Source organism: Panthera uncia, chromosome E3, assembly GCF_023721935.1.
Source record: "Panthera uncia isolate 11264 chromosome E3, Puncia_PCG_1.0, whole genome shotgun sequence".
Taxonomy (NCBI): domain Eukaryota; kingdom Metazoa; phylum Chordata; class Mammalia; order Carnivora; family Felidae; genus Panthera; species Panthera uncia.
Window position 1 is genome coordinate 24,566,489 of NC_064815.1, and position 22,218 is coordinate 24,588,706.

At 39.9% G+C, this 22,218-nt stretch overlaps 1 protein-coding gene across 1 annotated transcript in view; it reads left to right on the top strand.

The window, feature by feature from the left end:
• Positions 1–22,218, top strand: part of BAZ1B (bromodomain adjacent to zinc finger domain 1B) — a 72,583-nt gene that overhangs the window by 34,942 nt on the left and 15,423 nt on the right. The window contains exons 7-13 of the mRNA XM_049639200.1: positions 1,660–3,361; positions 10,592–10,730; positions 11,224–11,354; positions 13,365–13,470; positions 14,433–14,531; positions 17,354–17,531; positions 19,460–19,642. Coding sequence (XP_049495157.1) covers positions 1,660–3,361; positions 10,592–10,730; positions 11,224–11,354; positions 13,365–13,470; positions 14,433–14,531; positions 17,354–17,531; positions 19,460–19,642 — 2,538 coding nt within the window. The remainder of the gene's footprint in view (positions 1–1,659; positions 3,362–10,591; positions 10,731–11,223; positions 11,355–13,364; positions 13,471–14,432; positions 14,532–17,353; positions 17,532–19,459; positions 19,643–22,218) is intronic.

Consider the following 22,218-nt stretch of genomic DNA (forward strand, 5'->3'; position numbering starts at 1 on the left):
TCGTCCTTCCCACTCAGAAACTTTGAGTTAGGCTCAGGTCTCTGAGTGCCCTCTGTGCTTAGTTGCTTTTTGGTAACAGAAATCAAATATTCTAAAGGTTTTCTAATCTTTCTCCTAGTCACTAGAATTTTTTTGAAAGTGGCTCTTTTACTTTGCTTGGTTATTATTTCATTTAGTTTACGGTTTAGCTGCCAAGCTTTTTTCTTTGTAATTACATTCTTTAAACAGGGCGTCTGGGTGGCTCAGTCGGTTAAGCGTCCAACTGCAGCTCAGGTCATGATTTCACGGTTCGTGAGTTTGGGCCCCACTCAGGCTCTGTGCTGACAGCTCAGAGCCTGGAGCCTGCTTCGGATTCTGTGTCTCCCTCTCTGTCTGCCCCTCCCCCGCTCATGCTCGGTCTCTCACTCTCAAAAATGAATAAATGTTAAAAAAAAAAAATTTAAAGTTTGAAAATCCACAGCTTTTTTTTTTTAAATCCACTGTTAAACAGAAACCATGGTATTATGACAAGTTGACTGGGTTCTAACCTATTAACTAATTCTCTGTGAAGGGGATATGGTGGTTTGAGGAGATAGGAGATAGATATGTGTCCAGGGGAGAGGGAAGTGAATGGACTAAAGGAATATGTTAAATCGATAAGGAATATATTAAGGGTGGTATTCAGGATGCATTTGAGGTACCTGGTTCTGAATTTAAAGTGAGACCACACACTGCGTTTGTATCTTTAATTCCATGCCTGTGTAAGCTGAACATGTATGGGCCGGGGAAGTAGGTGTAGTAGAGCAGAGAGGCCAGGGAACCAGAGGTTCATGCAAGATTGATTATAGCAACTGACCGGAATTTAATGTGGGTAAGAAGAACAAGGAAGCGAGTGTGCAGAAAGTTTGGTAGAACTAATGGATTTAAGGTCCTGGCAGGGATTAAAGGATTGCAGAGTTGGGCTACTAGAGGGAGTGAATTTGAAGGACATGAGGGGATTGTACGAGGTTGAGAATATAGAGGGCTTATAGTTAGTAATGTATTCATGGGAATGAGTTCTCGATGTGTGGCGACAGGACAAAGTGGAGTGTGAGGAACCAGGGGCGGGAGGGCTCCCTGTTTATGAGCAGTGATTTTTGTTGTGGTATTGTAAGTAAGAAAATCTGCTTCTGCATTTAGACAAAAATACTTAAATTTTTCTACTTAAAAGCATAGAATGTTCCTAGTGGGAACAGAGGTTTAAAGGATAAGAAATCCAGAGTAATACTTTATTAAGTCTTTAGATGTTGCCATTATCTAAATCAGGTATCCTCGGTCTGGGATCCACAGATGGATTCTGAAATAGAATGCAGAATTATCATGTTGCTTCTGGGGAAAGGGCTCACAGATGTCATTAAAATATCTAAGAATTGCTAGCACCATATATAAACAGAACACATATAGCTACATAGCAAAAATGTTTAAGAGTATAGATTTTTAAGTCTGGCTATCAGTTTTGTATTGATAGGGCCAAAACATCAACTAACATTCATGTCTTTGTTTATGGACATGGTGTCTTTGAACAGAAATGAATATGTATCTTTACCTGGATAGCTAGGGAAGAGGGCCTTTATGATGCTTAAGTGTTGCTTCTTTAAATTAGTTTTTAAAATTAATTTTGCTCCTGTCCTTAAATTCTAGTACATGACTCTCAACCCTTCTACTAAGAGGAAGAATACTGGATCCCCAGATAGGAAGCCTTCAAAAAAATCCAAGACAGACAACTCTTCTCTGAGTTCACCACTAAATCCCAAGTTATGGTGTCACGTACATTTGAAGAAATCCTTGAATGGCTCACCACTCAAAGTGAAGAACTCAAAGAATTCCAAGTCTCCAGAAGAACATCTGGAAGAAGTGATGAAGATGATGTCACCCAACAAGCTACACGCCAACTTTCACATTCCTAAGAAAGGCCCACCTGCCAAGAAATCAGGGAAGCATAGTGACAAACCTTTGAAAGTGAAGGGTAGAAGCAAAGGCATCCTTAATGGACAGAAATCCACAGGTAATTCCAAATCTCCTAAAAAGGGCTTGAAGACTCCTAAAACCAAAATGAAGCAGATGACTTTGTTGGATATGGCCAAAGGCACTCAGAAGATGACCCGAGCCCCACGGAATTCTGGGGGTACACCCAGGTCTTCTAGTAAACCCCATAAACATCTGCCTCCTGCTGCCCTACACCTTATTGCCTACTACAAAGAAAACAAAGACAGGGAGGACAAGAAGAGTGCCCTGTCCTGTGTTATCTCCAAAACAGCTCGTCTGCTCTCCAGTGAAGACAGAGCTCGTCTCCCAGAAGAGCTGCGAAGTATTGTTCAAAAACGCTTCGAGCTTCTAGAACATAAAAAGCGGTGGGCCTCTATGTCTGAAGAGCAGCGCAAAGAATATTTGAAAAAGAAACGAGAGGAGCTGAAAGAAAAGTTGAAGGAGAAAGCCAAGGAGAGGAGAGAGAAAGAAATGCTTGAGAAACTAGAAAAGCAGAAGAGGTACGAGGACCAAGAGTTAACTGGCAAAAGCCTTCCGGCGTTTAGGTTGGTGGATACCCCCGAAGGGCTGCCCAACACACTGTTTGGGGACGTGGCCATGGTGGTGGAGTTCCTGAGCTGTTACTCTGGGCTCCTCTTACCAGATGCTCAGTATCCTATTACTGCTGTGTCCCTCATGGAAGCCTTGAGTGCAGAAAAAGGTGGCTTTTTATATCTGAATAGAGTGTTGGTCATCCTCTTACAGACCTTATTGCAAGATGAAATAGCAGAAGACTATGGTGAATTGGGAATGAAGCTGTCAGAAATCCCTCTGACCCTACATTCTGTCTCGGAGCTGGTGCGGCTCTGCTTGCGCAAATCTGACGTTCAGGAAGAAAGCGAGGGCTCAGACACGGACGACAATAAAGATTCAGCACCATTTGAGGATAATGAAGTACAAGATGAGTTCCTAGAGAAGCTGGAGACCTCGGAGTTTTTTGAACTGACATCAGAAGAGAAGCTCCAGATCTTGACGGCCCTCTGCCACCGCATCCTCATGACGTACTCGGTGCAAGACCACGTGGAAACCAGACAGCAGATGTCTGCAGAGTTGTGGAAAGAGCGGCTTGCTGTACTGAAGGAGGAGAATGATAAGAAGAGAGCAGAGAAACAGAAAAGGAAAGAAATGGAAGCCAGAAACAAGGAAAATGGAAAAGAGGAGAATGGGCTGGGCAAAACTGATAGGAAAAAAGAGGTTGTGAAGTTTGAACCCCAGGTAGATGTGGGAGCTGAAGACATGATTAGCGCGGTGAAGAGCAGGCGGCTGCTCGCCATCCAGGCCAAGAAGGAGCGGGAGATCCAGGAGAGAGAAATGAAAGGTAAAGAAAGCCTTGTGTTGGGAGCAGAAGGGAAACCCTTTAGAAGGTAGTAGAAGGAAGGAAATTGCCAGGGTACAGTCTCTCTCTGTCACAGTTGTTCGGTTATTTCTGTATGCAGTAACCCAGACCCCGCTTAGGCAATATTCTGGCAGGCGTGTTCATCCTGGCATTCTGCAGTGAGGGATGGTTTGAGATTAATGTGACATTGGCATCTTTTCTGGATTTAGTAAAGGACCAAAATCACAAATGGCCATAGTGGAAATAACCTATAACTTGGGAATCGCTGGCCTGGTTTCAGACCTTACCTCTGACTTAGCTGTATTCCCTTTGGGCAAGTTACTTATTCATGCCTCAGTTCCCTTAACATGCTTGTTAAGATTGTTACAACAATTGAATGGCAGGGTCTTTGAAGCCCTCAGCACAGTTGCCAACTCAGGTATTAATCTTTCCCTTGTTAAGGTTTAAGAATGTAAAAATTTGGGACTTTGATAACTCTGTCAAACCTGAACATTTTTTTTAATGTTCAGTATTTTGAGAGAGAGAGAGAGAGAGCACCCATGCTTGTGAGCAGGGGTGGGGTAGAGGGGGGAGGGAAACAGAGGAACTGAAGCAGGCTCTGCACCGACAGCAGTGAGCCCATTGTGGGGCTTGAACTCACGAACCATGAAATCATGATCTGAGCCAAAGTCAGATGCTAAGCCGACTGAGCCACCCAGGCACACTTGAACATTTTTGTAAACAGCTTTATTAAATAGTTCACATACCATACAACTTGTCCATTAAGTGAATAACTCGCAGTTGTTTTTTTTAATGTGTTAAATTTTTTTTATTAATGTTTTCTTTTATTTTTGAGAAAGATACAGATTGCCAGCAGGGGAGGGGTAGGGGCAGAGAGAGAGGGGACACAGAATCTGAAGCAGGCACCAGCCGGACATGGGGCTCGAACTCCTGAACCACGAGATCATGACCTGAGCTGAGTCGGATGTTTAACCGACTGAGCCACCCAGGCGTCCTGAGTGTTTTTTTAATAAACTTGAAAGTTTATCTTGAGAGAGAGAGAGTGCGAGTAGGGGAGGGTCAGAGAGAGGAGGAGAGAGAGAATCCCAAACAGTCTCTGCATTGTCAGCACAGAGCCCGACGTGGGGCTGAAACTCACAAACTGAGATCATGACCTGAGCTGAAACCAAGAGTCGGACACTTAACCAACTGAACCACCCTGGCACCCCCTCCCCCTTATATGTGTAACTTTCATCATAATTTTAGAACATACTCATCTCAGAAAGAAACCCTATACTCTTTAGCTATCATCACCCTGTCCATCCAGACTTACCTTTTCTGACATATATAAATGAAATCCTATAATGAATGCATGGTCTTTTATGTCTGGTTTCTTTCACTCAGCATAATGTTGTCAGGGTTCATCCATGTTGTGGTAGTTATCAGTTTTCATTTCTTTTATGGCTGAATGATACTCCGTTGTTTGGATATACCACATTTTGTTTATCCATTCATTAGTTGATGGATGTTTGATTTGTTTCCACCTTTTGGCTACTATGAAGACTGCTATAAGCATTGGTATATAAGTTCTTGTGTGGACGTTGTCGTTTCTCTTAGGTATATATCAGAATTGAATTGCTGGGTCATATGTTCGCTATCCTCAACTATTTGGAGGAACTGCTAGACATTTTCCAAAGTGGGTGCACAATTTTACATACAGATGTACCTGTAGTGTACGAGAATTCTAATTTTTCTGCATCAACAACACTTGTTATTAAATGACTCCTTGATTCTAGTGGTTGTGAATTAGTATGTCACTGTGGTTTTGATATGCGTTTCCTTGATGACTAATGATATCAGGCATCTCCATATGTGCCTCTTGGTCATTTGTGTTTCTTTGCAGGAATATTCCAATCTTTTGTCCGTTTTCAAATTGGGTTGTCTTTTTATTATTAAATTGTAAGAGATCTTTTTTTTTTTTTAATTTTTTTTTTTTTCAACGTTTTTTATTTATTTTTTTGGGACAGAGAGAGACAGAGCATGAACGGGGGAGGGGCAGAGAGAGAGGGAGACACAGAATCGGAAACAGGCTCCAGGCTCCAGGCTCCAGGCTCCGAGCCATCAGCCCAGAGCCTTGACGCGGGGCTCGAACTCACGGACTGCGAGATCGTGACCTGGCTGAAGTCGGACGCTTAACCGACTGCGCCACCCAGGCGCCCATGAGATCTTTATATTTTCTAGATATAAATCCCTTATCAGATCTATGATCTGCAGATATTTTCACCCAGCTTTTGTGTTGTCTTTTTACTTTCTTGATAGTATCCTTTGAAGCCCAAATTTTAAGTTTGAAAGTCCAATTTATCTATTTTTTCTTTGGTTGTTCTTAGTTTTAGTGTCATATCTAAGAATCTGTTGCCAAATCCAAGGTCTTTAACTCTTACATTTAGGTCTTTGGTTCATTCTGAGTTAATTTTTGTATATGGTATGAGGGTAGGGACCCAACCTTATTCTTTTGCATGTGGTGTAATATCATTTATTCAAATGACTGCTCTTTCCCCACTGAATGATTTTGATACCCTTGTCAAAAATCATTTGACTGTGGAACACCTTGGTGGTTCAGTTGGCTACAGCATCCAACTCTTGATTTTGGCTCAGTTCATGATCTCACTGTTTGTGAGTTCAAGCTCCGGGTTGGCTCTGTGCTGACAGTGTGGAGCCTGCTTGGGATTCTAATTCTCTCTGCCCTCCCTCACTCTTGCTCTCACTTGTGCTCTCTCAAAATAAATGAATAAACTTAAAAAAAAACCACATCATTTGACTATAGACACGTTGTTTTTATTTCCGGACTCTCAGTTCTGTTGTATTGATCTGTCTGTCCTTAGCACCAGTACCACGGTGTCTAAATTCTTATTGCTTTGTAATAAGTTCTGTCTAGATTCTTGTTGCTTCGTAATAAGTTCGGAATTGGAGAAGTGTGAATTTTCTAATTTGTTCTTTTTCAAGATCGTTTTATATGTTCTGGGTCCCTTATTCCACCGTGGTTTTAGAATCAGTTACTTTCTGCAAAGAAAGCAGCTAGGATTCTGATAGAGATTGTGTTGAATCTATAGATCAGTTCCTTTAAAAAAAATTTTTTTTTACATTTATTTTTGAGAGAGGGACAGAGCACAAGTGGGGGAGGGGCAGAGAGAGAAGGAGACACAGAATTGGAAGCAGGCTCCAGGCTCTGAGCTGTCAGCACAGAGCCCGATGCGGGGCTCGAACTCAAAAACCGCGAGATCATGACCTGAGCCGAAGTTGCTCAACCAACTGAGCCACCCAGGCGCCCTTATCAGTTCCTTTTTTTTTTTTTTTTTTTTAATTTTTTTTAACATTTATTTATTTTTGAGACAGAGAGAGACAGAGCATGAACGGGGGAGGGGCAGAGAGAGAGGGAGACACAGAATTGGAAGCAGGCTCCAGGCTCTGAGCCATCAGCCCAGAGCCTGACGCGGGGCTCGAACTCACGGACTGTGAGATCGTGACCTGAGCCGAAGTCGGACGCTCAACCGACTGAGCCACCCAGGCACCCCTCAGTTCCTTTTTTTAAAAAATGTTTTCTTGGGGCGCCTGGGTGGCTTGGTCGGTTAAGCGTCCGACTTCGGCTCAGGTCATGATCTCACGGTCCGTGGGTTCGAGCCCCGCGTCAGGCTCTGTGCTGACAGCTCAGAGCCTGGAGCCTGTTTCAGATTCTGTGTCTCCCTCTCACTGTGACCCTCCCCCGTTCATGCTCTATCTCTCTCTGTCTCAAAAATAAATAAACATTAAAAAAAAAAAATTAATAAAAAAAAAAAATGTTTTCTTTCTGGGGTGCCTGGGTGGCTCAGTCGGTTGAGTGACCGACTTCGGGTCAGGTCACGATCTCGTGGTTTGTGAGTTCGAGCCCCGCGTCGGGCTGTGTGCTGACAGCTCAGAGCCTGGAGCCTGCTTCGGATTCTGTGTCTCCCTCTCTCTCTGACCCTCCCCCACTCATGCTCTGTCTCTCTCTCAGAAATAAATAAACGTTAAAAAAACAAATTTTTAAAAATGTTTTATTTTTGAGAGAGAATACAAGCAGGGAAGGAGCGGGGGGGGGGGGGGGGGGGGGCGTGCAGAGGATTGAAGCAGACTCTGCACTGACAGCAGCGAGCCCAGTGCAGGACACAAACTCCTGAACTGTGAGATCGTGACCTGAGCTGAAGCCTGACGCTCAACTGACTGTAGATAGGTCCCTGTAGATAGGTCAGTTTTGAGTATTGCTCTCTTAATGATATTTTGTCTTCTGATCCATGAATATCAGATGCTTTCTTTATTTAGATCATTACTTTCTTTCAACAAATATTTTGTAGTTTTCAAAGTATACCTTTTGTACTTTGTTAAATTTATTCCTAAATTTTGACACCCAAGGGTTCCGGTTTGCCATCCCTCATTCTGTATTTGTATCTCCCTTCTTATAACATCATGAGAACCTTAGTGTATCCATCAATATCAGTGTATACTTATTTGCTCAGTCTTATGATGTACACAAAATAAGTTTCATAGTTGCTGTTACCCACAGTAAACCTGCTATGTTTATTGGGGTTTTTTGATTTTTAAGCTATTTTGATCGCTGTTACAGTATCACCAACCTTAGGAAAGTTTCCAGCTTGTGAAACGAAGATGGTAAAAACCATTTATTTGTCAAAGTTGGATACTAAGAATTAGATACATAGAAATAACTTCAGTAGTTCTTTCATGTATATGTAATACTTCTTTTAAAACAGATTTTAAGGGCTCCTGACTGGCTCAGTCGGTTAAGCATCTGATTCTTGATTTCAGCTCAGGTCATGATCTCACATTTTGTGAGTTTGAGCCCCACATTGGGCTCTGTGCTGGCAGCACAGATTCTGCTTGGGATTCTTCCTTTCTCTCTGCCTTTCCTCTGCTTGTGCTCTGTCAAAATAAGTAAATAAAGAAAACCTAAAAAAAAAAAACCAAAAACAGGTTTTAGTTTATACTAAGTAAGGCCGCTGGAATGTTTTTACATATATATACACACACACATATATGTGTATATATATATACATGTATAGATACACACATTGCATTTATATGTGTGTACTTTCCAGTTTTAAAGTTATATATATAGTCATTGTGTATATGTATGTAATATTATATATGTAATAATTGTATATATATAACTATTATATACATGTATGTATACATGTGTGTGTGTGTGTGTGTGTGTATATATATATGTAATCACACTTTAGCTGTGTTTCACCAGAAATGTAATGATTTCTTCTTGAGTTTTCTTTTTAATGGTTTTTTAAGTTAAAAAAAAAATTTTAGTTAATTTTTGAGAGAGACAGAGTGTGAACAGGGGAGGGACAGAGAAAGAGGGAGACACAGAATCTAAACCAGGCTCCAGGCTCTGAGCTGTCAGCACAGAGCCCAACATGGAGCTCGAACTAATGAACCATGAAATCATGACCTGAGCTGAAGTTGGATGCTTAACTGACTGAGCTACCCATGCACCCCCCTCTTTTTTTAAGTTTATTTATTTTGAGAGAGGTAGAGCCTGGGCAATTGAGGGAGGGGCAGAGAGAGAGGGAAGGAGAATCCCAAGCAGGCTCAGCACTGTCAGCATGGAGCCCAATGCTGGGCTAGAACTCACCAACCATGAGATAATGATCTGAGCTAAAATCAAGAGTCATGAGGTGCCTGGGTGGCTCAGTAGGTTAAGTGTCCCGACTTTGGCTGAGGTCATGAGCTCATGGTCCACGATTTCAAGCCCCAAGTCAGGCTCTGTGCTGACAGCTCAGCGCCTGGAGCCTGCTTCAGATTCTGTGTCTCCCTCTCTCTGCCCCTCCCTCATTCACGTGCTCGCGCGCGCTCTCTCTCTCTCTCTCTCTCTCTCTCTCAAAAATAAGCATTAAAAAAAAAGTCGGATGCTTAAACCGCCACCCTGGCGCCCCTCTTCTTGGGTTTTTGAAGTGTTTCTTTCTGTGTGTTATATTTATCTTAACACAGGACAGAGGAAAGGCAGTTGATATATATATATATATATTTATTTATTTATCTATTTATGGCACTCTTAATTGATGTAGAGAAATAAGGGACAAAGCCTGTTAATATTTTGCCAAGGCCAGTACTTGAATTAGAATTCAGGTCTTTCAGTGTCTCCTTCAGTTCTATAGCCTCTGAAACTAAATTTGGTCTTCTTTTTATGACTCGCCCTGAGTTTTTTGTTTATTTGTGGCCATAGGAGAAAGAACTTGTATTGTGATGAAGCCATTACTGTTTTTATCATTACCTTTGTACTTATATTTACTGTAATCCTTGTTGCAAACATAGTTCCATTTAGGAGAGCAAACTTTGTTAAAGGTAACAAGTATCATGTTGGTTTTAAATAACTGAGATTTGTCTTGTCTAAAGTAACGCCTGTAGATTGATGTGTTTTCCAGATTCTTATCATACTGTAGAGGCTGTCATTATTAGAAGATCAGTGTTACAAATTCTGGCCTTGTAAATAGCAGCACTGTATACTTACTGTTTCAAAATTTGTGATAGTTATAGAAAAACTAAAAAGACAAGATTACTGAGCTGCTTTTGTTGTTGAGAGAAATTTCTGGGTGGATGAATGATCGGGAATAAATTGAGTAAAACTTCTTTTTTTTCATCTGTAACAGTAGTAACTTGCTGAATAACCAACCCCCGAATGGTATTCAGTATGCAGTGATGATTATTATCCATAAGTGCTTGCCTGCCCGCCCTTGATTTCTCAGTTCTTTTTGCTTGTCACCAGGCTAATAAGCTGAATAATAATCAGCTTCCTCAGTACCAAAATATGTTTTCAAAATAACTATTCTGGTTTTATTCATTCTCATAATTTTGAGGATCAATTAATTCCCTTTAGGGACTGTTTTAATGTTCCATTTTAAATTATTAATAGAATTAATCTAATTTGATTATTAAAATTAGTAAGAAGTTAGATTTTGAAGAGAAAAGATTTTGCATTGAGTCGGTGGTTGCGGTATCATGAGAATTCAAAGGACATAGGGCAACCAGCCTTATAGCACATCATTTCTTATAACAGATCAGAATCAGGAGAAGGAAACTAATAAGGTTTGATGGAAAATCGACTTTATACTTTCTACTCTGTATTCTACTTAATTTGTAAGGATGGAATTTATTAGGGGAAAAAATCTAGTTGATTCTTTTTATCTGTAACAGTGAAACTAGAACGTGAAGCTGAAGAAGAACGAATACGAAAGCACAAAGCAGCTGCCGAGAAGGCTTTCCAGGAAGGAATTGCCAAGGCAAAGCTGGTCATGCGCAGGACTCCTATTGGTACAGATCGAAACCATAACAGGTAAGTTACTAAACTTAATTTTTGTTATCTTCTAGAGCTGTTATATTGTTCCTAGTTATGAAACTGCCTAAAGTACCAAGAATAGACAGGCTTCCCTATTTATGGATGTCAGAAACAATTGCTCTTCACACATTTATTGAATATTTTCTGTGCCACATGCTAGTTACAAAGTTAAGTAAGACATGACCCTGTTCTTGAAGATACTACAAATATGAAACTTAAATTATTGTGATTTGCGAAATGTAATTCAAATAGAGTTTATTAAAAATAGTGATACATTTTGCCTGTGTACATTGTGTGGAACCTAAACAGAAATATTAGAAGTTATAAAAATTACAGCTGTGAATCTCAAATTTCAAAAATGTTGGTATTCTGTGCCTTACTTTATCATTTGTATCTATCTGAATTCTCAGTGATATTGTGTGATCATCTCCACTAACAGTCATGCTCATAATTTGTCGTTATCTTATTAATATATGGTTGTGATTTATAGGTACTGGCTCTTCTCAGATGAAGTTCCAGGATTGTTCATTGAAAAAGGCTGGGTACATGACAGCATCGACTACCGATTCAATCACCGCAAAGACCGTGCGGACTCTCCTGATGAGGATTACTGTCCCCGAAGTATGTATATATCTACCAGTTCTTTTACCTTGCTTGGGTAGGGTCATTAATAAGGACTGTATTTTCTCTGTCACTTTTTCCATTTGAAAGAATTCTTTATTGTCTTCTTAGGTAGATGTATTTGAGTGGGATGGGAGAATGTGAAATGCACGGAAGAAGGAAGGAAACTAACATATGATTACCAATTTTGTTCCAGGTATAGTGTGAAAAGAGCTTGAATATTAGGATATTTGGGTATTAGATTTTATACAAGTAGTCTTCAAACTTTGTTCCTTAAAAGTCTCTTTGTAGGAACCTTAATGGCTGGAATTGAGGTGAAGGGGCTAAGAAGGCAGTTACACATCTTCCAAAACTTATTTATTCAGTATTTATAGAGCATCTTGTGTGTGCCAACCAACTTTTCATGTTTTGCTACAAGATAGCAAACAAGACAGATAAGGTCCTGAATGTCATTTAACTAAAATTCTAGTGAGGGGAAACAGCAAATAACTAAAAATAAGTGACGGAGAAAGGGTCATAAAGGGATACTGATGTTCATTTTCTTGATCTGGGTTCTAGTTACACGGGTCTATTCAGTTTGTAAAATAAATACAGAGGGGCACTTTTTTTCTTGAGGTATATATTAAATATATATTATATATAACAACATTTACATATATAATATGTATAATATTTAAAGAAAGAAATTAAAAGAAAAAATTTTTAATGAACGAAACCAAATGGTGAGGTTAAGTCAGGATTTCTCAACCTTACTGACATTTTGGGTGAGATAATTCTTTGTAGTTGGGGGTCATTCCTGTGTATTGTAGGATATTTAGCAGCATCCCTGGCCTCCGTGGACTAGATGCAATAGTGACAGCCAAATATGTCCCTAGACATTGCCACATGGCTTCTGGGAGGCAGCCTGGCTCCCAGTTGAGAACCCCTGGGTTAAATGATCTGCAAGCTTCCTTCTAGCTCTACTTTCTACGACCTGATGCAAATTACTTCTCAAATATTAGATCATTATATTTCTTGGAGAGATTTTTGTAAAATGCAGTTTTCCTTCATTTTAGAGAAACTCTTAACCCAAACTTAAAACTCAAAATTGTTAAAGAAATTAATATATAGCTCAAAGTTTCACAGGTATTTTCATATTGCGCATTGTATTAAGTGTTAGATTGTAGTACTTAGAAAGATCTAGTTTTAGTAAACTTTGTAAATACCCACATGAGGGCAGTTGTATGTGAGAGCAGTAAATGTGAAGTCCGGATCTTCAGATCTGGGGGGAGAGTTTCCAGCAGGAGGAGAGACTGATTTTATGATGTTCAAAAGCTTAATGGCTGTCTTTAGAAATCAGGTTTCCGTAGTTCTAGCTCTCAAGAGAGGATGGACATCAGTCCCTTCACTTCCAGCGCATCCTGGCGGATGTTGTTGCTTCATGTTCCCTCATTCAGGCATGGCAAGGTCACTTCAGGGTCACTTGACTCAAGACTACAGGGTCATGTGTTCTATTGCAGGGAAAGTGCCCGCAGGGTAAAGAGGGCAGAATGGGAGCAAGGGACAGGAGCCATGAGAGTATTAGTACAGGTTTCACCTTGGCTTAAGATCTGTCTGTATTCATGTCCTAATGGTAGATAGGAGCTGGTTTACAAAAAAGTTAATCATGTTTGACATTTGAAGCCTCCAGGGGTAAGTTTATGGTTTTATATGTTTCAGTTGTCTCTACTTCACTACAGATGTACAAGAAGTAAATTGTTTGATAGTTATTCAGTGCTCCCATTCCTTTCTAAGTTGCCACACTCTGAACCTTGGACTGTGCAGCTGTTCAGCTGCATAGAGAGCAATTATCTCAGATGATGTGCTGTACATAAGGTGTTTAAGAGAAACTAGCACCTGCTGTACATTGGCTATATTCAATACGCAGCATCTGTGTTATTAGTTGTTGGCTTTGGCACTGTGTCCCACTGAGGTTTGAAAGTAGGAATTGGGTATTTACTATATTCAACCAAATGTTTTCATTTTTTTTAGGTAAGAAAGCAAACCTAGGCAAAAACGTAAGCATGAACGTACAACCTGGCCCATCAGCAGAAGTTGCTGTGGAGACCACCATACCCAAACAAGGACAGAATCTATGGTAATGTGAGCATTTGTCTGGTTGCTCTATTTTTTTCTTTTTTCACGTTAAAATATTTTAGGGACACCTAGGTGGCTCAGTCGGTTGAGCTTCTGACTTGATTTTGGGTCAGGTCATGATCTCACAGTTCGATTGGTGAGATCGGGCCCTGTGTCAGGCTCCGCACTGACAGCGTGGAGCCTGCTTGGGATTCTCTCTCCCTCCTCCTCTGCTCCTTCCCTGATCACATGCCTGTGTGCACACCTTCACACTCTCTCCCAAGATAATAAATTAAGAAAAAGAAGGAAAATATTTAATATAGTGATACCAGTGATTATTAAATAAGATCATTTTGTATGACTTTGATTTCTTGAATATGTAAACTCATTGCTTTAAAAGCACACTTTTTTTTTTTTTTTTGATAATAATATATTTTTTCTAAGCTTTGGAATTTTATTTCCCCCTTATAAAGTAACTGTGTATGTTCTATAATAGATCTTACATTACGTTGGCAGTGCTTTTAATTCTGGGAATAGATTTAGGATTTTCATCTTTATTAATTAAAGAATAAAATATTGTGTACATAGTAATAATCTTTTGTGTCAGTTCTCTTTCAGGCAGGGAGCTAGGTTTTGAGAGGGTCCCTTTCACTTTGTGATCGCATTAACTGTTCCACCTCTGATCCACCTTTTGGTTTAATGACCTTTTATCTTTTAGTTTTGTATATAAGTTTACTCTTTTGAAGGTGTGTGACAACTGTGCTTATTAACTTTATAAAATTTGTCTATTTTAGTAGGAAACCTTGGCTTCAATATTCTAGGGTAAACTTAACATTACACTTCATGGAAATAGTAAATTATTCTACTTGTGAGCAAGTTTGGAATTCTCTCCCAACTCCCACCAACAACCCTAGATCTCTGTAGATCTCTTTCTTAGTATTTGATTGTTTTTCAGAGTCACTAGGTCTGTTTTGCTCCTTACAGGTTTTTATGTGATAGTCAGAAGGAACTGGATGAGTTGCTAAACTGCCTTCACCCTCAGGGAATAAGAGAAAGTCAGCTTAAAGAGAGACTGGAGAAGAGGTAAGGACTTTCATCTTGCTCCTCACGGCTTCTCTTCAGCATTTAAATATCTTAGGGGATCTTTGTTTATTCATAAAAGCTATTAAAATACATTTTTTAAAAGTGTCTGTAACCCTTTAATGTCCTTGTTGCTTGGTATTTTCTTGACTCCTGCTTATTTGGAAAAGTCTGCTTTTAAACTTTAACGTACGTACAGGGTGGCAGGGTTATTTGTTGATTAGTGTGTGCCGTGCAGCGAGCTGAGGTCCTCATTGTGGTTAGGCATCTTTGCAAGGTCAGTGCCACATCAGTTGGCATTCGGAAGTATTCTGTCAATATTGAAAATAGCCAAAAAATGCAAACAACCTAAATGTCCTTCAGCTGACGGATGAACAAAATGTAGCATCGCCGTAAAGTGAGCGACAAAAGAAAGTACTGGTACATGCTACGACATGGCTGAAACGGTGGAGTCAAAGAAGCTAGGTAAACAGACACATGTTTTAGGATTCGTTTGTGTAAGACTTTCAGAATAGACAACTCCACAGAGACAGAAAATATACAGGTGCTTTCCAGTGGGTGGGGGACGGGGAGAATTGGGAGTGACTGCTCACAGGTGTGGGATTTCTTCCTGAGGTGATGGAAGTCTCGGAATTAGGTAGTTTTGGTGGTTCCACAACATAAAAGCCACTGAAGTGTATGCTTTAAAATGGTGAGTTTAATGTTAATATGAATTCTGTCTTAAAAAGCCCCTCAAAACAAAAACTGTCTACATCTGGGATTTGCTAGTGTCCGTCCTGCTCTAGCCATTGTTCCTGTCAAAGACAGGGCAAAGTTTTGGCTTAAGGCTGCCTTTAGTATCAAGTGCACGCTTTCATGGTTAAATTTAGGTTTGGTTGAAGAGAGAAGGAAAATACCATTCAGTACGTTGCAAGTTCTCCAGACTTTTGTGAGTGATGGTGGGTACAGTATACTAGTTTTAGTCTCCTACTTAATGTGGAGATTAAAATTGCATTCTGAATCATGGTGTTTTAATGTAGATATGACCAGGCAAATTAAGAAAGACAAGGAAAAATGTCAATACATAGAATCACAAAGGAATATAGTTCTGTGACTTTCCTTCTGTTTGGGTAAAGTATTTTTGATAGTTGGAATTAAAAACAAAACTTAAACTTTTTTCTTTTGTTGAACATTAAAAAAAAATCTCACCTATCTTGTTTTGCTGATTTTGAACTTTTTAAAGGCTATCAAGCATATGTGGTCTTTGAGATTTAATGTTTTTTAGTTAGCATTCTTATACTAAAAAATCATTGTGTTTAAGTGAAGTATAGTTGATATACAATATACTAGTTTCAGGTTCCATCCGTGATTTTTATAACTGAACTCCCATCATTTTCCTTTCTATATATGATTCTGTGAATTTGTGTAATCTTTGTGAATCTAATTTATCTGTTCTTTTGTTGGTGGTTATTTGAGTTTCCTTTGGGATGGCCAAGGGGATAAGGATAGGATAATGTATCACAAACCATTTGAGGTTCAAATTTATAAAACAAAAATGTATATGCTCTTTTCAAGAAAATAAGTGATGGAGGATATAGAGTGTGCACTCAATTATCTCAATAAAAAAGGAATTTAAAAACAAAATGATAGATACCAGGCCAACTGGAAACAGAAGTGAAGTTTTTTGTTATATCCATCAACATTTATAAAAGATAATCATATACTCAGCCACAAAAGCAATCTCAACAGATGTAAGGGGTGCCTAGGTGGCTCAGTTGGTTAAGCGTCTGACTTTGGCTCAGGTCATGATCTCACAGTTTGTGAGTTCAAGCCCGGCATCAGGCACTGTGCTCACAGCTCAGAGCCTGGAGGCTGCTTCAGATTCTGTGTCTCCGTCTCTGTGCCCCTACCCGTTCATGTTCTGTCTCTCCCTCTCCCTCTCCCTGTCTCAAAAATAAACATTAAAAAATTTTTTTAAAAAGTAATTTCAGGATACATTCTCTGATCAGATTATGATAAAGTTAGAAATAAATTCTTTAAAGATAACCAAAGGATCTTAACTGAAAATTAAATGTATTCCTAGATAACGTATCAAAGAAGAAAATAAAAGGGAATTCTAGAAAGCAAGGAAAGGGAAATCCTTTGTAAGAAAACCCATGGGATACAGTGAAGGTTGTATTCAGAGGAAAATAATATTAAAAGTGCTTGGAATGAACGAAATGGAAACTTAGTCTAACTCCACGGAGATGACCTTGAGCTTTAGTTTTCATTTTGTTGTAAGAAGCCAACAGAGAAGAGAGTCTGCTGCTGGGACTTCAGCAGGTTAATCTGTAGTGTGAGAGTGAACTTGAAGGTCCTTCTGTAGGGTCTCTGCTCAGTTTCATGTTTTTTTCTATGTTGTAAGGAATTCCAGGCAGGTGACTTAAAGTTATCTCAGGTTGGTAGCAATTCCTGGCAGCTTGACATGAGCAAGTGCACATTCTTTGTGGAGAAGTAAGCTTCAAACCAGGCCTCAAAGAATTTCCACAGATAGAAATCCAAGAAACTCAAGGTAAAAAGGTCAAAACAAAACCAGACCAGGAAATGTGAATGAGAGCCAGGTAAAGCACTCCACTTCAGATACTGGGATTATCAAATACAGAATAAAAGAAAGGTGTTTTTAAAATGAGTAAGAAAAATTTGAGAATTTGTGCAAGAAACCGTGAGTCTGAAGAAACACCCAGGAGAGATGAAAACAGTCTGAGTAAGTCTTCTAGAAATGAGACCTGCCATTCAAGTCGTTGAAATTTATAGACCGTTTTGAAATGTTCCTTTATTTCCCCTTCCCTCTACTCCAACTTTTCTAGGTACCAGGACATTATTCATTCTATTCATCTGGCCCGGAAGCCAAATTTGGGTCTAAAATCCTGTGATGGCAACCAGGAGCTTTTAAACTTTCTTCGTAGTGATCTCATTGAAGTTGCAACAAGGTTACAAAAGGGGGGACTTGGTTACGTGGAAGAAACATCAGAATTTGAAGCTCGGGTAAGAACATAAACACCCAATGAAATCTGTTACTTATGTAAACTCAATTCGGAATTGTGCCCTGATGTTCTTGACTTCCCCAGATGACCCCGGAAATCACATGTGGGTTTGTCCTGAAAGACCTGTGGAACCAAAAATTCTCTGTGTACATGTGGTATTTTTCCTTTGATATCTGGAAAATCTCATCATACACTTAGATCCTTTGTTCAAAAAGAGTTTTTCTATTTTTTTTTTTTTTTTTAAAGATGTTATTTTTAATCTCTACACCCATTGTGGGTCTTGAATCCACAACCCCGAGATCAAGAGTCAGACACTTCACCAACTGAGCCAAGCTCTTCAAAAATCTCTTTTCTATTAAGTTGAATAGAAAACTGGTTTTGGAGTCACAGTTCTGGAACATTGCTTAACGTATCTGTTATTTAACATTCCCATGTAATTGGTGCCTATGCTTTAAGGTCTGAAACATGTTTGTGTATTCCTATTTGTCCATCCTTGTCACTGATTGGCTCAGAAGGGTTTGCTTAATGTTGGGTAGCACTGGTGCTGGTGAATGGATACATTTCAAGGCCCATTTACGGTCTTGTCATTTACTGCTCCAAAAGACTGTCACGTGCTGTGGATGAACCAGTTCAGGAGACCCCATGTTCCACGTGAGGTAGGTTTAGATACCACAGCCTGAGAGAAGATTGGAAAATACTATCCATCAGTTGTTGTAAAGTGCTTTTTACTGATTTTAAATGATAAAGTCCATATAACTCCAAAGGTAATAACATTTGTGGGTCTTTTCAAATCATACGTATGCATTAAACATGTATTGTGTGATTTTTTTATGAGCAGTTGCATCTTTTCTCCCCATTTTTCCTAATTTACAAATACATTACATTGTTCTCAGTCTTTATATTACTTTGGGGTACATAATAACGGTAGGAGTTGATAGGGTAGATGTCTTACAGCCAGACTTCCATATTTCTGTGTCTTTACTATTAGAATTAGTAAAACATATATGCAGCTTTCTCTCCTTTTATTTATTTATTTATTTATTTATTTATTTATTTATTTATTTTTTAAAGTAATCTCCATGCCCATTGTGGGGCTCACACTCCCCATCCTAAAATCCAGAGTCTTTTGCTCCACTGACTGAGCCAGCCAGGCACCCCCAGCCTTTTCTCTATAATTTGGTTATGAATGCGTGGCACATTTCCTGAGAAAAAGGATTTAAACATCTTTGTTGTTCTTAATGATGTTTTTAAAGAATTCTTCAACCCTAAAGGATTTTGCCAGTTTCAAAATCAACATATACTTTTTTGTTTATTTAGCATATATTTATCCATTGCCTGCTTTGTGCCAGACCCAGGCTCACACCTTGCTAACATCGGGTTGCCATCATTCATCTTTATTTCTTTGTTGTTCTAAAATGCTATCTCTAATTGACATGTTTTGTGTGACTGAGAAGGTAGTGTTCACTTAAGCGCATGCTTTGAATCAAAATGATTTCCTTATCCAGGACATAAATGAGAGGCTTAGGTGAAAAAGTATGGAAAGCATATTTACCTGGCTTATATAGTTTGTAAGCCGGTGGGTCAGGTAATGTTTATTTTCCTTCTCATTTTCTCTCTGCCTTGAGACTGCAGTTTGTACATAGTAGGTACTCAGTTGCTGAGTGAATGAATGACTTCTTGAGTGGAGCAAGTTTCAGCATCCCGTGGGTCCCATTGCCAGGGAAATGGAAAGTAATAAGTTGCTTTTCAATGTATAAACCACCCACTGAACTGAGGCACCGAGGTAAATTCATGCTATGTGACCCATTTGGGGCCCAGGTTGATTTTAATTTAGTTGAGGATAGTCTCCTCGCATCTTGGCCTTTCATTCATTCTGGTGTTTCCATCTTGACCTTTCATTCATTCTGGTGTTTCCATCATTTCCTGTAGGTGATCTCATTAGAGAAACTGAAGGATTTTGGTGAGTGTGTGATTGCCCTACAAGCCAGTGTCATAAAGAAGTTTCTCCAAGGCTTCATGGCTCCCAAACAAAAGAGAAGAAAACTCCAAAGCGAAGATTCAGCAAAGACAGAAGAGGTGGATGAAGAGAAGAAAATGGCAGAGGAAGCAAAGGTATTTTGTTCATGAAGATGCAGTTTCATGACTGTGGAAGAGTGCGGTCTGGTTTTAAAATGGTCTGACCCGGTGATTTTACCTTCTGTAAGCACTGTTCCTGCACCAGTGGTCCATTTTTATCACTTTCACTAAATTTTGTGGTTTTCAGATTCGTCTGTGGAGCAGAGCTGGATAATGGCTCAGAGTGTCCCCAGCCCCTTTTGCCAGAGCTGATTTCTTTTTAAAAGGTGGTAGCAGTTTTTAAGTTTTCAAAAATGGTAAAATACTCGTAATGAGCACTTAGTCATTTTAGCCGTTTCTATGCTCTTTGTCAGTTGTGTGTCGAGTACCTACGGTATTATGTAGCCATCTCCCCTATCCATCTCCAGAACCTTTTTACCTTTGCAAGCTGACACTCTGCCCCTTAAAGACTGAACTACCCATTTCACTCTCCCCTCAATCCCTGGCAACCACCACTTTCTTTCTGTGTCTGAATTCAACTAGTCTGAGCACCGTTACATAGAAGTGGAATCATGCTATTTGTCCTTCTGCGACTGGTGTATTTAACTTAGCATAACGTCTTCAAAGCTCATCTGTGTTATATTATGTGCCAGAATTTCCCTTTTAAGACTGAGTAATAGTCCATTCTGTGTATATACCACATTCCATATTCATCCGTCCAGGCACACTTGGGTAACTTCCACCTTTTGGCTCTAGTGGGTGATGCTGCTGTGGGCCTTGAGAGCTTGCTGGGAGCCTCTAGCAGGGGAGTGCCACTGTATACCCTTGACTGAAGAATGGTCCTGCTCTATGGGGGAAGGTTCAGGAGGGCTGGACAGTGAGGGAGGAAGGATACATTCAGCTAGCCCACCACATGTGCCAGATCCATCCTGGAGAACTGGCATGACAGATATTGCAGCCGGTGGCCCTCACATCCAGTAATGCTGCTTTAAACACCAGTATACAGTTATCTGTTAGTTCTTACTTTCAGTTCTTTTGGCTGTATACCTAGTAGAATCGCTGCATCATTATAGTAATTCTGGTTAATTTTTTCAAGAACGGTCGTGTTTTCCATAGAAGCTGCACCATTTTACATGCCCATCAGCAGTGCACAAGGGCTCTGATTTCTCTGCATTCTTGCCAACACTTGGTATTTTCTGTTTCTTTGGTTGCAGTCATCCTGATGGGTGTGAAGTGATCTCTTGTGGTTTTGATTTGCATTCCCCTAATGATTAGTGATGTTGAGCAATGTTTTTGTTGGCCTTTTGTCTGTCTTCTTGGGGGAAATGTTGCTTTGAGTCCTTTGGCTGCTTTTTAATTGGGATGTATATTTTTCACTGTTGAGTTATGTAGGTTCTTTATATGTTCTGGGTATTAATCCTTTATCACATGTGTGATTTGCTAATATATTCTCGCATCCTGTGCGCTGCCTTTTACTTCTCTTGGTGATGTCCATTGATGTGTGAAAGTTTTAAAGTTTGACAAAATTCACCTTACCTGTTGTTTCTTTTGCTGCTTCTGCTTTTAGTGTCACATCCAGGAAATATTGCCAAATCCAGTGTCAACAAATCCAGTGTCCTTCCCCTCTGTTTTCTTCTACAGGTTTTAGAGTTTGAGCTCTTACACTTAAATCTTTGATCCAAGTGCACCTGGGGGGGCTCAGTCAGTTAAGCACCTGACTCTTGATTTCGGCTCAGGTCATGATATCGTGGTTCATGGGTTCGAGCCCCGCGTTGGGCTCTGTGCTGACAGCGTGGAGTCTCTCCCCCTCTCTCTGCCCCTCCCTAGCTTGTGCACACGGGTGTGTGTGCGCGCGTGCTCTCTCTCTCTCTCAAAAAAATTAATAATTAAATGAATTTTTTATTCATATTGAGTTAATTTTTGTAGAGTAAGGGTCTAACCTCAGTTTTTTGCATGTGGATATCCAGTTTTTTTTGGTTTTTAAGTTTTTTTTTTTTTTTAATTTTTTTCAACGTTTTTTATTTATTTTTGGGACAGAGAGAGACAGAGCATGAACGGGGGAGGGGCAGAGAGAGAGGGAGACACAGAATCGGAAACAGGCTCCAGGCTCCGAGCCATCAGCCCAGAGCCTGACGCGGGGCTCGAACTCACGGACCGCGAGATCGTGACCTGGCTGAAGTCGGACGCCCAACCGACTGCGCCACCCAGGCGCCCCTTGGTTTTTAAGTTTTAAAAGTAACATGCTCATTGTAAGTAAATCCAGTGTGAGAGGTACGTGGAACATGAAACCACTCCTGTCCTGGTGTTGCTCCCCAAGGATATCAGTCTTTAGTACTTTGGTGTGTTTTCTGTATACATATGAAGATAGTTTTATGGCAGTTGTACAGAATGGAGTCATCTGCATCATGTTCTGCGACTTTTCACCCCTCAGCATAATCTCTGTCTGTCTCCTTTCAGTCCATATAGATCCACGTGACACTGTTTTCTCAGTATCTTAATTCCTTACTGATGAAATGTCTCTGGTTTTTCTTTATTAGAATAATCAGCTCCATTTTTTTGTTTTGTCTATTAGATTTCTGCTTAAGATTACTTAGGAAGAAAAGAATTTGAAAACACTACATGAAGGGAGTGGT